Below are 14,751 nucleotides of genomic sequence, written 5' to 3'. Positions count from 1 at the left end.
GAGGGGTAGTAACCGTTCCTGAACCTGGTGGTGTGGGACCTGATGGTTGAGGGGTAGTAACCGTTCCTGGACCTGGTGGTGTGGGACCTGAGGCTCCTGGACCTCCTTCCCAATTGTAGCAGCGAGAAGAGATCATGGCCTGGGTGGCGGGGGTCCCTGATGACAGATGCTGCTTTCCTGTGACAGTGCTCCATGTAGATGTGTTTAGGGGTGGTTTGACAATGATAATAATAGTTATTATTAAATAATGAAAATTATTTATAAAAGAAAACTGGAATAACTTTTTAAATCAAAACTCTTGCATGCATCTGATAAGTACCCTGCATCACTTTATGCTCGGATTCCAATATCTAGAGGGGCTGGAAGTCCACATGGCGTCTATCAGTAATCACAAGGGGTTCTGCAGATGCTGGAAATCTTGAATGGCATTATACACAAAATGCTGGAGGAACTCAGCAGGTCAGGCAGCATCTGTGGAGGGGAATAAACAGTTGATGTTTCGGGCTGAGTTTTGCTGAAGGGTCTCGGCCCGAAACATTGGCTGTTTATTCCCCTCCATGGATGCTGCCTGACCTGACCTGCTGAGTTCCTCCAGCACTTTGTGTGTATGTGCGTGTGTGTGTGTGTGTGTGTGTGTGTGTGTGTGTGTGTGTGTGTTACTCTGTCCATGGTTACACACTGTTCTTCGATCCCACAGGGTCCGGACAGAATGGGGCTGTGAATTTTCGAGAGTGATAACGGGTGTCTCACGCACCCCACCTCAGTGCAAAACCGTAACCCCCTCCTTCCCTGTCTCCATGACACCCTCCCGTCCCACACCCCTGCCCACCTCCGTGATCCCCTCCCTACCTCTGTGACCCACTCCTTACCCTACACCTCTCCCCATCTCTGTGACGCCCTCCCTATCCTACACCCTTTCCCACTTCCATGACCCCCCTCCTTCCCCTACACTATCTGTGACACTCTCCCTCCCTCCCCTGCACCCTCTCTGTTTCTATGACCCCCCCCTTCCATCCCGGCCTCTGTCACCCACTCCTTCCCTACCCCTTCCCGTCTCTGTAACCCTGCCACTCCTTCCCCTTCACCCCTTCCATCCCAGCCTCTGTCACCGACTCCTTCCCCTTCACCCGTTCCATCCCAGCCTCTGTGACCCACTCCTTCCCCTTCACCCTTTCCATTCCGGCCTCTGTGACCCACTCCTTCCCTACCCCATCCCGTCTCTGTCACCCACTCCTTCCCCTTCACCCCTTCCATCCCGGCCTCTGTGACCCACTCCTTCCCTACCCCATCCCGTCTCTGTCACCCACTCCTTCCCCTTCACCCCTTCCATCCCGGTCTCAGTCTGTAATCCTCTTAAGAACCTCTAGGGGGAGCAACCGAGCGTTGTGTTGGGAGCCGCGGTACTCCGGCGGGGGCGCTAGAGTGGGAGGTCCAACCGTTGGGAGGGCTGGGGCGCTGCTGTGGGAGGACCGTGTTGAGTCTTACTGCCGCTCAAACCTTCCGCGCTGATGTTCGCTCCCTGTTTTGTCTGAAGCACCAGCTCCATCCCGCTCCCCTCCCCGTTTATTCTTTAATCTCAGTCCCTGGGCTGCAGCTTGCCGACCGACCGCCGCGCTGCAGCCACCTGGAGGACCGTGGCGCTGCGGCGCCGGGCCAGCGGAAGACCGAGCCGCTCGCTGACAGCGGTAGGGCAGGTGGGAGGACCGCGGCGCCAGGGTCACACTGCAGTGGGAGGACCAGTGGGAGGACCGTCGGAAAGACCGCGGGGGCCGGTGCCGGGACCGGTGGGAGGGCCGTCGAGAGGGCTCCCGGCAGCGTCGGAGCGGTGAGGAGAGGCTGGACGGGAGGGTAATAATGAGGGAGCGTCATGGGGAATGAGGGAGGTGATGGATGGAGGGGCAATGAGGGGAGGGAGGCATCAAAAAGGGAATCAGGAAGAGGGAGTGAATGAGGGAGAGTGAGGTAGGAGGGATGATGGATGAGGGAGGGAGGCAGCGGGAGGGGATGAGGAAGGAGGAAAGTAGGGAAAGGGAATAAGTGAGGGAGGGAGAGATGAATGAGAGGGAATGAGCAGGTATAGGATGGATGGCCAGACAGATGATTGAGGAGGAAGGGATCGAGAGTGAGGGAATTTAGGAGTGAAGGAGAGAGAATTTGGGAGGCTGACAGGTAATGAGGGAGGGAGAGCAGGGAAGGGATGGCGAGGGAGTAGTGGAAGGAGGGAGGGAGGGAGAGCAGGGAAGGGATGGTGAGGGAGTAGTGAAAGGAAGGAGGGAGGGAGGGAGAAGGTCAGTTGGGAAGGGAGATGTTCCAGTCTCAGTGGTATGGGAATTCACTCATGGGTAAATGGACTGTAGCCTCTGCGATGAGGCACATTCCCACAAAGTTGGCTGGGACCCCCAGATGACCAGGAACTGGGAATAAAGTGAGGGGGGGGAGCGGTGTGGAGAAATGAGCGAGTGCAGAGAGGGATGAAGGCGGGAAGCGAGCATCAGTGGGGAAGAGTTGGGGTATTAAAATCGGCTTTAATCAGCAGGGCCACTGCTGGTAAACAGGAATAATGTAGATGGCCAGGGTATGCATGTGTTGGGCAATAACTCTGTAATGCAACGGAATTCAAACACCTCGTGCTGACAGCCATGGCATTTGTCAGAGGGGACGGACAGTGGGTTAACTCAGTGACTGGCAAAGTTCCCAATGTCACTTACAACCGCCTGCCCATTTCTGGTTTTTGCAAAGGGCGATGTAAATGAAATGCCAGAGAAATTAAAATATTCAGTACTGAGGTGCGGGAGAGTCTGTAATAAATCCTGTGGGCTGGCTTGGCCAACTTCGGCATCAGCTTCACGTTTGCTGACTTGTATCGTGATACTTGTTGTTTTGGAGCAGTGGCACGTGCTGTTATAATAAAATGCTCTGAGTTAAAACGGAATTGGGTAGTGTTAAATAGTGGTGAGGTGGTGTTCGTAGGTTCCTGTACTGTTCAAGGAGCAGATATTGGAGGGAAGAAGTTGTTCCTGAGGGGAGAAGAGAACGTCCAGAGGTCTGAGACATACACTGGGTCAAACTCCAGACCCAGGTGTAGGATCTGTTGGTGCAGGTTGTTTCCGTGCTACAGTGAGGCGTGTGTGGGGTGTGTCGGTGTCACAGTGAGGGGTGTGGGGTGAGTCGGTGTCACGGTAAGGGGTGTGTCAGTGTTACAGTGGGGGGTGTGGGGTGTGTCAGTGTTACAGTGAGGGGTGCGGGGTGAGTCGGTGTTACAGTGAGGGGTGAGTCAGTGTCACAGTGAGGGGTGTGGGGTGAGTCGGTGTCACAGTGAGGGGTGTGGGGTGAGTCGGTGTCACAGTGAGGGGTGTGTCGGTGTCACAGTGAGGGGTGAGGGGTGAGTCGGTGTCACAGTGAGGGGTGTGGGGTGAGTTGGTGTCACGGTGAGGGGTGTGTCAGTGTCACAGTGAGGGGTGAGGGGTGTGTCAGTGTCACAGTGAGGGGTGAGGGGTGTGTCAGTGTCACAGTGAGGGGTGTAGGGTGAGTCGGTGTCACGGTGAGGGGTGTGTCGGTGTCACAGTGCAGGGTGAGGGGTGTGTCAGTATCACAGTGAGGGGTGTGGGGTGTGTCGGTGTCACAGTGAGGGGTGAGGGGTGAGTCAGTGTCACAGTGAGGGGTGTGGGGTGAGTCAGTGTCACAGTGTGGGGTGTGGGGTGAGTCAGTGTCACAGTGAGGGGTGAGGGGTGTGTCAGTGTCACAGTGAGGGGTGTGGGGTGAGTCGGTGTCACAGTGAGGGGTGAGGGGTGTGTCAGTGTCACAGTGAGGGGTGTAGGGTGAGTCGGTGTCACAGTGAGGGGTGGGGGTGTGTCGGTGTCACAGTGCAGGGTGAGGGGTGTGTCAGTATCACAGTGAGGGGTGTGGGGTGTGTCGGTGTCACAGTGAGGGGTGAGGGGTGAGTCAGTGTCACAGTGAGGGGTGTGGGATGTGTCGGTGTCACAGTGAGGGGTGTGGGGTGTGTCAGTGTCACAGTGAGGGGTGTGGGGTGTGTCGGTGTCACAGTGAGGGGTGAGGGGTGAGTCAGTGTCACAGTGAGGGGTGTGGGGTGAGTCAGTGTCACAGTGTGGGGTGTGGGGTGTGGGGTGAGTCAGTGTCACAGTGAGGGGTGAGGGGTGTGTCAGTGTCACAGTGAGGGGTGTGGGGTGAGTCGGTGTCACAGTGAGGGGTGAGGGGTGAGTCAGTGTCACAGTGAGGGGTGTGGGGTGAGTCAGTGTCACAGTGTGGGGTGTGGGGTGAGTCAGTGTCACAGTGAGGGGTGAGGGGTGTGTCAGTGTCACAGTGAGGGGTGTGGGGTGTGTCGGTGTCACAGTGAGGGGTGAGGGGTGAGTCAGTGTCACAGTGAGGGGTGTGGGGTGAGTCAGTGTCACAGTGTGGGGTGTGGGGTGTGGGGTGAGTCAGTGTCACAGTGAGGGGTGAGGGGTGTGTCAGTGTCACAGTGAGGGGTGTGGGGTGAGTCGGTGTCACAGTGAGGGGTGAGGGGTGAGTCAGTGTCACAGTGAGGGGTGTGGGGTGAGTCAGTGTCACAGTGTGGGGTGTGGGGTGAGTCAGTGTCACAGTGAGGGGTGAGGGGTGTGTCAGTGTCACAGTGAGGGGTGTGGGGTGAGTCAGTGTCACAGTGAGGGGTGAGGGGTGTGTCAGTGTTACAATGAGGGGTGTGGGGTGAGTCAGTGTCACAGTGAGGGGTGAGGGGTGTGTCAGTGTCACAGTGAGGGGTGTGGGGTGAGTCGGTGTCACAGTGAGGGGTGTGTCAGTGTTACAGTGAGGGGTGTGGGGTGTGTCAGTGTCACAGTGTGGAGTGTGAAGTGTGTCGGTGTCACAGTGAGGGGTGTGGGGTGTGTCAGTATCACAGTGAGGGGTGTGGGGTGTGTCAGTATCACAGTGAGGGGTGTGGGGTGTGTCAGTGTCACAGTGAGAGGTGAGGGGTGTGTCGGTGTTACAGTGAGGGGTGTGGGGTGTGTCAGTGTTACAGTGAGGGGTGTGGGGTGAGTCGGTGTCACAGTGAGAGGTGAGGGGTGTGTCGGTGTCACAGTGAGGGGTGTGGGGTGAGTCGGTGTCACGGTGAGGGGTGTGGGGTGTGTCAGTGTCACAGTGAGGGGTGTGGGGTGTGTCGGTGTCACAGTGAGGGGTGAGGGGTGAGTCGGTGTTACAGTGAGGGGTGACGGGTGAGTCAGTGTCACAGTGAGGGGTGAGGGGTGTGTGTCGGTGTCACAGTGAGGGGTGTGTCAGTGTTACAGTGAGGGTGTGGGGTGAGTCGGTGTCACAGTGAGAGGTGAGGGGTGTGTCAGTGTTACAGTGAAGGGTGAGGGGTGTGTTGGTGTCACAGTGAGGGGTGTGGGGTGAGTCGGTGTCACAGTGAGGGGTGTGGGGTGAGTCGGTGTCACGGTGAGGGGTGTGGGGTGTGTCAGTATCACAGTGAGGGGTGAGGGGTGAGTCGGTGTCACAGTGAGGGGTGTGGGGTGAGTCGGTGTCACAGTGAGGGGTGAGTATCACAGTGAGGGGTGAGTCGGTGTCACAGTGAGGGGTGAGTATCACAGTGAGGGGTGAGTCGGTGTCACAGTGAGGGGTGAGTATCACAGTGAGGGGTGAGTCGGTGTCACAGTGAGGGGTGAGTCGTTGTCACAGTGAGGGGTGAGAGGTGAGTCGGTGTCACAGTGAGGGGTGTGGGGTGAGTCGGTGTCACAGTGTGGGGTGAGTCAGTATCACAATGAGGGGTGCGGGGTGTGTTGGTGTTAGAGTGAGGAGTATATCAGTGTCCCTTGCAATCCTTTTGCTCTTAACATATCTGTTGAATCTCTTGGGATTCTCCTTCACCTTGTCTGCTGGGGCAACCTCATGTCTTCTTTCTTCTCTCCTTATTTCTCTCTGAGGTCTCTGGCATCTCTTGTGCTCTTGTGCTCCTTAAGCTGCTCATTTGTTCCCACCTCCTATACCTGCTGTGCCCCCCTTTTTTCTTTGTAACCGGGGCTTCTTGAAAACCAAGGTTCTCTGCACCCGTTATCTTTACCTTTTATTCCGACAGGCACGTACAAGCTTTGTGCTCTCAAAGGTTCACTTTTGAAGGCTTCCCACTTACTAAGTTCACTTTCGCCAGAAAGCAGTCAGTCCAAGTCCACACATGCCAGATCATTTCTCTTTCTCCAATTTAGAATCTCAACCTATCCTTTTGCATATTTGCTGTGAAACTGATGACTTTGTGGTCACTGGATGCAGTATTCCCCTACACAAACTCCTGTCACCTGCCCTGTCTCGTTCCCTGATAGCAGATCAAGCGTCACACACTCTCGTTGAGACGTCTAGTACTGATGAAGGGAACTTTCCTGAACACATTTGACAAACTCTGTCCCGTCTAGGTCCTCTTACAGTACGGGAGCCCCATCAATATGTTGAAAGCTAAAATCGCCTCCTGCAATCTCGTCCTTGTCGACAGCACCTCCTTTCTGTTCCTCTAACTAACAAATCCCTGCTCACCACAGCTCGTCTCCTCTGCCCCCAAGAGTGAGAAAGCCAGACTCAGTGCCAGATATCTGACCGCTGTGACTTTCCTGTGCTAGGTCGCCCATTTCTCCCCTCCCCCAACAGCGTCCAAAGTAGTATGGCCGCAGGGGTACTCTGCACTGGCTGTTTAACCCCTTCCCCAACCTGACTGTCATCCAGTTTCCTGTGTAATGCACCTTGGGTGTAACTACCTCTCTATATATCTACCACCCCCCATTCCCCAGCCTTCCAAATGATCCGGAGTTTATCCAGTTCTAACTCCTGAACACGGATTGTTGCAAGCTACAACTGGATGCACCTCGCGGATGTAATCAGTGACACTGGCGGTCTCCCTGCCTTCTCACATCCTGCAAGAGGAGCATTCCACTATCCTCCCTGGCATTTCTACTGTTCTAACTGAGCAAGTCTAAAAAAGGAAAAACCATAAACTTGCGGGGGTGTGGTGGGGAAGAAAATAACCCTACCTACTGCTTTTTTTGCTAAAGCCTCTCTTCACTGAAATCTCAATGAGTTAAAGCCTCAAATACCCCACTGTAACCTCTCTGCATTCTGACAATGGCTGGTCCACTTGCCCCTGGCTTACTTTAATTTACTCTTGCCAATCAGCACCAAACTGTCGCGAGTCGCTGTCTTTTCTGCCGAGTCAGCGACGTCTTCTCAGGCTTCCGATCTCCAGTTTGCCCTGCTCAAAGTCTTCTTGTGGTCCCTGTCTGGCTTTCAGAATGTGTTTGATCAGCCCCACACAACAGGCTCGTACACAGACCCGAAAGCCCCAGATGACTGGGTATTGTAGCTGAGCATCCTGACAGCACTGCAGTCACACTGAAAGTCTGTCTTTCATTTCTACAGGGGTTTCCTGTGCTGTTCAATGGCGACTGAAAATCGATCTCCTGCAATTTTCATGAACAGTCTTTGGAGTTTACAGAGAATGGTAAAAAAGCAATGAGTGGCAATTCAAGGCGTTTTCACCCATGGAACTGCCACTCACTGGGTGGTGCTTTTTAAAAAATTTTTCACACTATTCTCTGTAAACTCCAGACACTGCTCATGAAAATTGCAGGAGATCAGCAGTTTCTGTGATACTCAAACCTCCCCGTCTGGCACCAACAATCATTCCATGGTCAAAGTCACTTAGATCAGATTTCTTTCCCCATTCTGAGGGGTGCGACGTCACTTTGAATGGTGCGCCAGTGTCACAGTGAACGGCGGACCAGTGTCACGCTGAGGGGCACACCAGTGTCGTTGCGAGGCGCGAGGATTGTGTCAGTGTCACGGTGAGGGAGTGTATCGGTGTCACAGTGTGGGGTATCTTGCTGTCGCTGCTAAGAGTGTGGGCTGTGTCAGTGTCACAGTGAGATGCCCGTAGGTCGTTCAGCTGAGCGTTTGCTGCGGGTCATGGTGTACATTACTGACTACGATAACTAAGCGAGCTCGCCAGTGCTCTCTGCGAATCTGCAGCCTCTCTCAGTGGGTGAGCTGCTGTTCTTGTGGTCTCTCTCGGTGCTTTCAGAAGGTGTTTGATCAATCTCACATAACAGGCTTGCCCACAGACCCAAAAGCCCCAGATGACACTGTGAATGTTCAAACAGTGGCGTAGTCACACTGAAGTCTGCCTTTCAGTTCCACAGGGGCTTTCCGTGCTGTTTGGCGACTCACAGATCTAGTGATTTAGGCTTAGTTACTCTGAACACAGGGGAATATACTCTGTAGCTACTTTACTAGATACAGACTTTTTGTACCTGAACTGGAGGGGAACTAATATCCCAGCGGGAAGGTTCGCTCGTTCTCCACGGGGGGATGGTTTAAACTAGAGTCGCAGGTGGATGGGAAACGGAGCGCCGGAACACAGATAGTGGAGTGCTTGTGGAGAAAGATCTTGCGTCTACGTACAAAGTCAGGATTCAAAAGGTCGAGCTTGATAGGGCTGATGTTCTGGGCTGCACATACTTGAGCGTAAGTACTGTAGGAAAAGCGGATGAGCTCAGGGCGTGGACCAGCACTAGGAATGATGATATTGTAGCCGTGAGTGAGACTTGGTTGCAGGAGGGCGTATTGCTGGCAGCTCAATGGGCAGAAAGGGCGAGGGCTGGCGTTACTACTCGGGGGAAAATGTCCTGGCAGTGCTCAGTCAGGACAGATTGGAGAGCTCGTATAGAGGCTTTATGGGTAGAACTGAGGAATAAGAAAGGTATGACCATGTTAATGGGATTATATTATAGACCACCCAATGGTGCGTGGAATTTAGAGGAGCAACTTTGTAGACAGATTGTTGCAAGAAACATAAGGCTGTGATAGTAGGTGATTTTTAACTTCCCGCATATTGACTGGGACTCCTATACTGTAAAAGGACTAGATGGGATAGAGTTCGTCAAATGTGTTCAGGAAAGTTTCCTTCATCAGTTCATCGAGGTCCCAACTAGAGAGACTGAGGTGGTAGATCTCCTATTAGGGCAGGTGACAGAATTTGTGTAGGGGAGCACTCTTCACCTCGTGATCATAATGCCATTCGTTTCAGGGTAATTATGGGAAAGGATAGGTCTGGTCCTTGGGTTGAGAGTCTAAATTGGAGAAAGGCCCTTTTGATGGTCTCAGAAAGGATCTGGCAGGTGTGGATTGGGACGGGCTGTTTTCTTGGTAAGTGCGAGGCCAATGAAGTGAAATTTTGAAAGTACAGTGTTTGTGTGGTCTTGTCGGAATAAATAGCAAGGGATAATAGGTTTATGGAAACTTGGTTTTCAGGATACATATAAGCCCTGCTTAAGAAAAAGAAGGAACAAATGAGGTACTTGAGGAATATAAGACATGCAAGAGAATACTTCGGGAAATCAGGAGGGCTAAAAGAAGCCTTGAGATTGCTCTAGCAGACAAGGTGAAGGGATTCTACAGATATATTCAGAGCAAGAGGGTTGCAAGGGATAAGATTGGTCCTCTGGAAGATCAGAGTGGTAATCTATGTGTGGAGCCGAAAGAGATGGGGGGAGATCTTAAATAGATTTTTTGCATCTGCCTTTACTCGGGAGACCGACACAGAGTCTATAGGAGTGACGCAAAGCAGGAGCAAGGTCATGGACCCTGTACAGATTACAGAGGAGGAGGTGTTTGCTACCCTGAGGCAAATCAGGGTGGAGAAATCCCCAGGGCCTGGCAAGGCGTTCCCTCGGACCCTACGGGAGGCAAGTGCTGAAATTGCCGGGGCCCTAGCAGAGATATTTAAAACGTCCTTAGCTACGGGTGTAGTGCCAGATTGGAGGACAGTCAATGCTGTTCCATTGTTTAAGAAAGGTTCTACTAACAAGCCAGGAAATTATAGGCCGGTAAGCCTGATATCAGTAGTGGGAAAGTTATTGGAAAGTATTCTGAGGGACTGGATATATAAGTATTTGGATAGACATGGACTGATCAGGGATAGTCTACATGACTTTGTGCATGGTAAGTCGTGTCTGACCAATCTTAGAGTTTTTCGAGGAAGCTACCAGGAAAGTTGATGAAGGCAAGGCAGTGGATGTTGTCCACATGGATTTTAGCCAGGCCTTTGACAAGGTTGGCCAAGAAGGTTCAGTTCCTTGGCATTCAAGATGAAGTAGTAGATTGATTAGACATTGGCTTTGTGGGAGAAGCCAGAGAGTGGTAGTAGATGGTTGCCTCTCTGACTGGAGGCCTGTGACTGCCGGGTCCCTTGTTGTTTGTCGTCTGTATCAATGATCTGGATGATAATGTGGTTAACTGGATCAGCAGATTTGCAGATGACACCAAGGTTGGGATGTAGTGGACAGTGAGGAAGACTGTCAAAGTTTGCAATGGGATCTGGACCAGCTGGAAAATGGCAGATTGAATTAATGCAGACAAGCGTGAGGTGTTGTAGTTCGGTAGGACCGACCAGGGTAGGCCTTACACAGTGAACGGTAGGGCACTGAGGAGTGTGGTAGAACAAAGGGATCTGGGAATATTGATCCATAATTGCTTGAAAGTGGGGTCACAAGTAGATTGGGTCGTAAAGAAAGCTTTTGGCACATTGGTCTTCATAAATCAATGTATTGAGTACAGGAGATGGGATGCTATGTTGAATTAGAATAAGACATTGGTGAGGCCTAATTTGGAGTATTCTGGACAGTTCTGGTCAGCCACCTACAGGAAAGATGGAAATAAGATCGAAAGAATGCAAAAAAAATTCACGAGGGTGTTAACAGGACTTGAGGAGCTGAGTTATAGGGAAAGGTTGAATAGGTTAGGTTAGGACAAAGATTGAGGTGAGCTTTGATAGAGGCATACAAAGTTATGAGGAGTATAGCTAGGGTAAATACAAGCAGGCTTTTTCCACTGAGGTTGGGTGAGAATATAGCTAGAGGTTATGGTTTAAGGGTGAAAGGTGCATTTGTGTTCGATTTCAACGTTCAAGAGAACTTTGGATAGGTACCTGGATGAGAGGGGTATGGAGGACTATGGTCCAGGTCCAGATTGATGGTACTAGGACTGTTTCTGTGATATAGTATTCTGTGGAACTCAGCGTGATCTTCTGCTGCTGTAGCCCACTCACTTCAACGTTCAATGTGTTGTACATTCAGAGATGCTCTTCTGCACGTGTGGTTGTTTGTCACCTTCCTGTCAGCTTGGACCAGTCTGGCCATTCTCCTCTGATCTCTCTCATTAATGAGGAGTTTTCACCCACAGAACTGCTGCTCACTGGATGTTTTCTTCTGTTTTTTGCACCCTTCTCTGTAAACTCTAGAAGCCGTTGTGCATGAAAATCCCAGGAGATCAGCAGTTTCTGAGACACTCAAACCACCCTGTCTGGCACCAACATTCATTCCATGGTCATAGTTACTTAGGTCACATTTCTTCCGCGTTCAGATGTTTGGTCTGAACAACAGCTGAACCTCCTGACCATGTCAGCGTGCTTTTATGCATTGAGTTGCTGCCATGTGATTGGCTCATCAGATATTTTGAACAGGTGTATCTAATAAAGTGGCCACTGAGTGTACTGTATGTCCGAGGTTAAAAGCAGCTGGGTGCTGTGGAATTGATAGGTGTGTGTGTATCTGAGTTTTACGTGAGGCGTGCATGTGTTGATGTTATGGGGAATGGCGTGGGTTTTGTCTGTGTCACTGTGAGGGTCGCGGAGATCAATCATGTAGCTTTCCATTTCTCTTTCATCCATATGCTTCTGAAGTCTTGATTGGTCAGGGCATGAAGGGATGCGGGGAGAAGGTAGGAGATTGGGGCTGAGAGGGAAATGGATTGGCCGTGGTGAAATGGTGGAGCGGACTTGATGGGCGACTGGCCTATTTCTGTTCCTATATCTTATGCTTACCTTAGAGTCTCATTAATGTACCTGCTCCTACCACGCACCCACCATTCCCTGTATATAAAACTTACCTCTGACATTCCCACTGTTCTTTCGTCAATCCCCTTGAAATTATGCCCTCTTTCCACCCTGGGAAAAAGGCACTGACTGTCCATTCTACCTAAGCCTCTTATCATCTTGTACATCTCTATCAAGTCTTCTCTCATCCTCCTTTGCTCTAGCTCGCTCACCCTTTCGTCGTAAGGCATGCTCTCTCATCCTGGTAAGTCTCTGCACCCTCTCCAACACTTCCGCATCCTTCCTATAACGAGGCGATCAGAACTAAGCACAATACTCCCAGCAGCAGCCTAACCAGAGCTTTATAGAGCTGCAGTATTACCTCGCGGCCCTTGAACTGAGTCTGCCGACTAATGATGGCCAGCCGTCATATGCCTTCTCAACCACCCTCTCAACTTGTAGACATAATGTCCCTCCCCAAGTTCCTATTAAATCTCTCTCCCTCACCTTCCAGTTCTTGATTCCCCAATCCTGGGGATAGAGACTGTGTGCATTCACCCTATCAATGCCAATCATGTATAAGGTCACCTCCTCAGCTTCCTACACTTCTCTGAATGAAGACCCCACCTGCCCACTCTCTCCCAGTCACCAAGTCCCTCACGTCCCGGACTCAGTTCTTTTTGGGTTTGATTTTTTTTTTCTTCTCCTTAAGCACGTCATCCCAACTGCGGCATCGGCCGCCGACAGCAGCTTACCGGAGTTGGTCCTGGGCCGAAGGTTGATCGTCCCGTGGCTTCTTTCACGCCACAACTTCGTACATCAAAGTGAAGATCCTTCCTCTCCCAGGGATGAGAGCTTTGGAGCTTCTGTGGGCGTTTCTGTAGCTCTGGTTTTTTACAGGTTAGGGTGCCCAACCCTCCTCCTCTTGCAGCTGGGCTTGGGACTGTCCTTGGCGGAATTAAATTCCTGTCGTTGATCGTCTTTTTTCCGTTCTCCTCAGGACGGAGTGAGACCATGGAGATGCTACCAGACCATGCGAGACAGAGAGTGGGGGCCACAGCGATGACCCAGAGGTCTGCTATATCCAGCAGTGGCACGGTAAGGAACTGGCACTTCACGTCTGTACACCCCTACCACCCCCTCGCCACCACCCTGTCTGATGCCCGAAAGCTCTTGGCAGACATGGACATCGCAGGGGCTTTGTCTCCCCATCAGCATTGGGCGGTGTTGGGTTTAACAGCGGCACAAACGCAGAAACTTTGTCCCATGGTATCCCTGCTCACCTTTCTACCCATTCACGCTCCTCCCGTTTCCCCATGTCTCTCTCTAACACAAGAAAGTCTCTGTAGAGACGCACAAGTTGCTGGGGGAACTCAGCAGGTCAGGCGGCATCTATGGAAATGAATCAACAGTCGATGTTTCGGGCCGAGACCCTTCATCAGGACGAAGAAGGAAGGGGGAAGATGCCAGAATAAAAAGGTGGGTGGGAGGGGAAGGAGGTTATCTCGAAGGCAATAGGTGAAGACAGGTGGGTGGAAAAGCTGAAGGGCTGTAGAGGGAATCTTGATAGGAGGGGAGAGTGGATATTAGGTGAAAGGGACCTGGGGGAAGTAATAGGTATGTGAGAGGAAGTGAAAGGTCAGAGGAGGGGGTTGGAGGGGGGCATTTGTTTGCAGGAAGGAGAAATCGATACTCATGCCATTGGGTTGGAAGCTACGCAGACGGACTATGTTGCTGCTCTGCCCTAAGAGTGGCCTCATCTTGGCACAACTTGGGCCAACTTGTCAGAACGAAAATGGGAATTAAAATGTTTGGTCGCCGGGAAGTTCCGCCTGTGTCGGATGGTGTGGAGGTGCTCGAGGAAGCGCCCCCCCCCCCCAATTTTCGACGGGAAGTTATCTTTCTCTGCCATTTCCCCTTTGAATCCGTGGAGCGAGCGAGCAAGGTCAAGTTTAGCGTCGTGTCTGCAAGTGCACACGTGCACTTGGTGCCTTGGAAATCGGAATTGGTTTATCATTGTCACGTGTACCAAGGTACCGCGAAAAGCTTACTGTTCATTCAGATCAGATTGTTACACAGTGCATTGAGGTAGAACAAGTTAAAACAATAACAGAATGCAGAATAAACGGCCCAGGCCCAGAGCATATTGACAAGACAGGGGCCCAGGTCTTAGTGTGAGGAAGGACCCAATTTTTGGAGGATTTAAACACCAGGATGGATTGATTGAAAAGGCAGGTTGTTGGGACCAGAGCTGAGGGTTGGGCCAGTTCTGCTCACTGCTCCATCCTTCACTGCACTAAGGTTGACGCTGTGGGCTGCCCCGGAATTCGTACCTGCGAGCTCTGTGACATTTTGCTCCACTGGTGATGAACGGAGGTTGAGGCTGTGGGCCTGCTCCGGGATTCAGGTGCATGGGCTCACTTTCGCTCTGAATGCTGTTGTTGTTGCTTGTTTCTATTGTTCGCACAATTTGTGTTTTTTTCTCTCTCCCTGTGCATTGGCTATTTGTTGGTCTTTTTCTTAAATGGGTTCTATTGGGTTTCTAGTTTTGTGGTTGCCTGTAAGTAGACGAATCTCAAGGTTACAGAATGTATACATACTTTGATAGTGATGTACTTTGAACTCTGACTTTAATGTGTAACGGTTACAGAGAAAGTGTAGCGCAGGTAAACGATAAGCTGCAAGATCATAACAAGGTAGATTGTGAGGTCGGAAGCTAATCCTGTCGTATGACAGTGTTATAACAGTGGGACAAAAGCTCTCCTTGAACCTTGTGGTACATGATTTCAGGCTTTTGTATCTTCTGCTCGACGGGAAGTGGGGGAAGAATTGAAACTGGCTTATTATTGTCAAATGTACCGAGGTAGAGTGAAATGCTGTCCTGCGTACCATCCGTACAGAACAATTCTTTGCAA

At 51.5% G+C, this 14,751-nt stretch overlaps 1 protein-coding gene across 7 annotated transcripts in view; it reads left to right on the top strand.

The window, feature by feature from the left end:
* Positions 1–1,451: 1,451 nt before the first annotated feature.
* The window catches only part of hdac6 (histone deacetylase 6), a 96,993-nt gene continuing 83,693 nt past the window's right edge, over positions 1,452–14,751 (top strand). For 5 of the 7 annotated variants that reach the window (XM_063034924.1, XM_063034921.1, XM_063034923.1 and 2 more), the window contains exons 1-2: positions 1,713–1,825; positions 12,837–12,934. In XM_063034924.1, the coding sequence (XP_062890994.1) occupies positions 12,851–12,934 (84 nt within the window). In that variant the 5' untranslated portion in view covers positions 1,713–1,825; positions 12,837–12,850. The other 2 variants (XM_063034919.1, XM_063034918.1) reach the window with 2 other exon arrangements.

This window comes from Mobula hypostoma, chromosome 28 (genome assembly GCF_963921235.1).
Source record: "Mobula hypostoma chromosome 28, sMobHyp1.1, whole genome shotgun sequence".
NCBI lineage: Eukaryota > Metazoa > Chordata > Chondrichthyes > Myliobatiformes > Myliobatidae > Mobula > Mobula hypostoma.
Note: the sequence above shows the minus strand (reverse complement) of the source record. Positions and strands in the feature narration are given on the sequence as shown.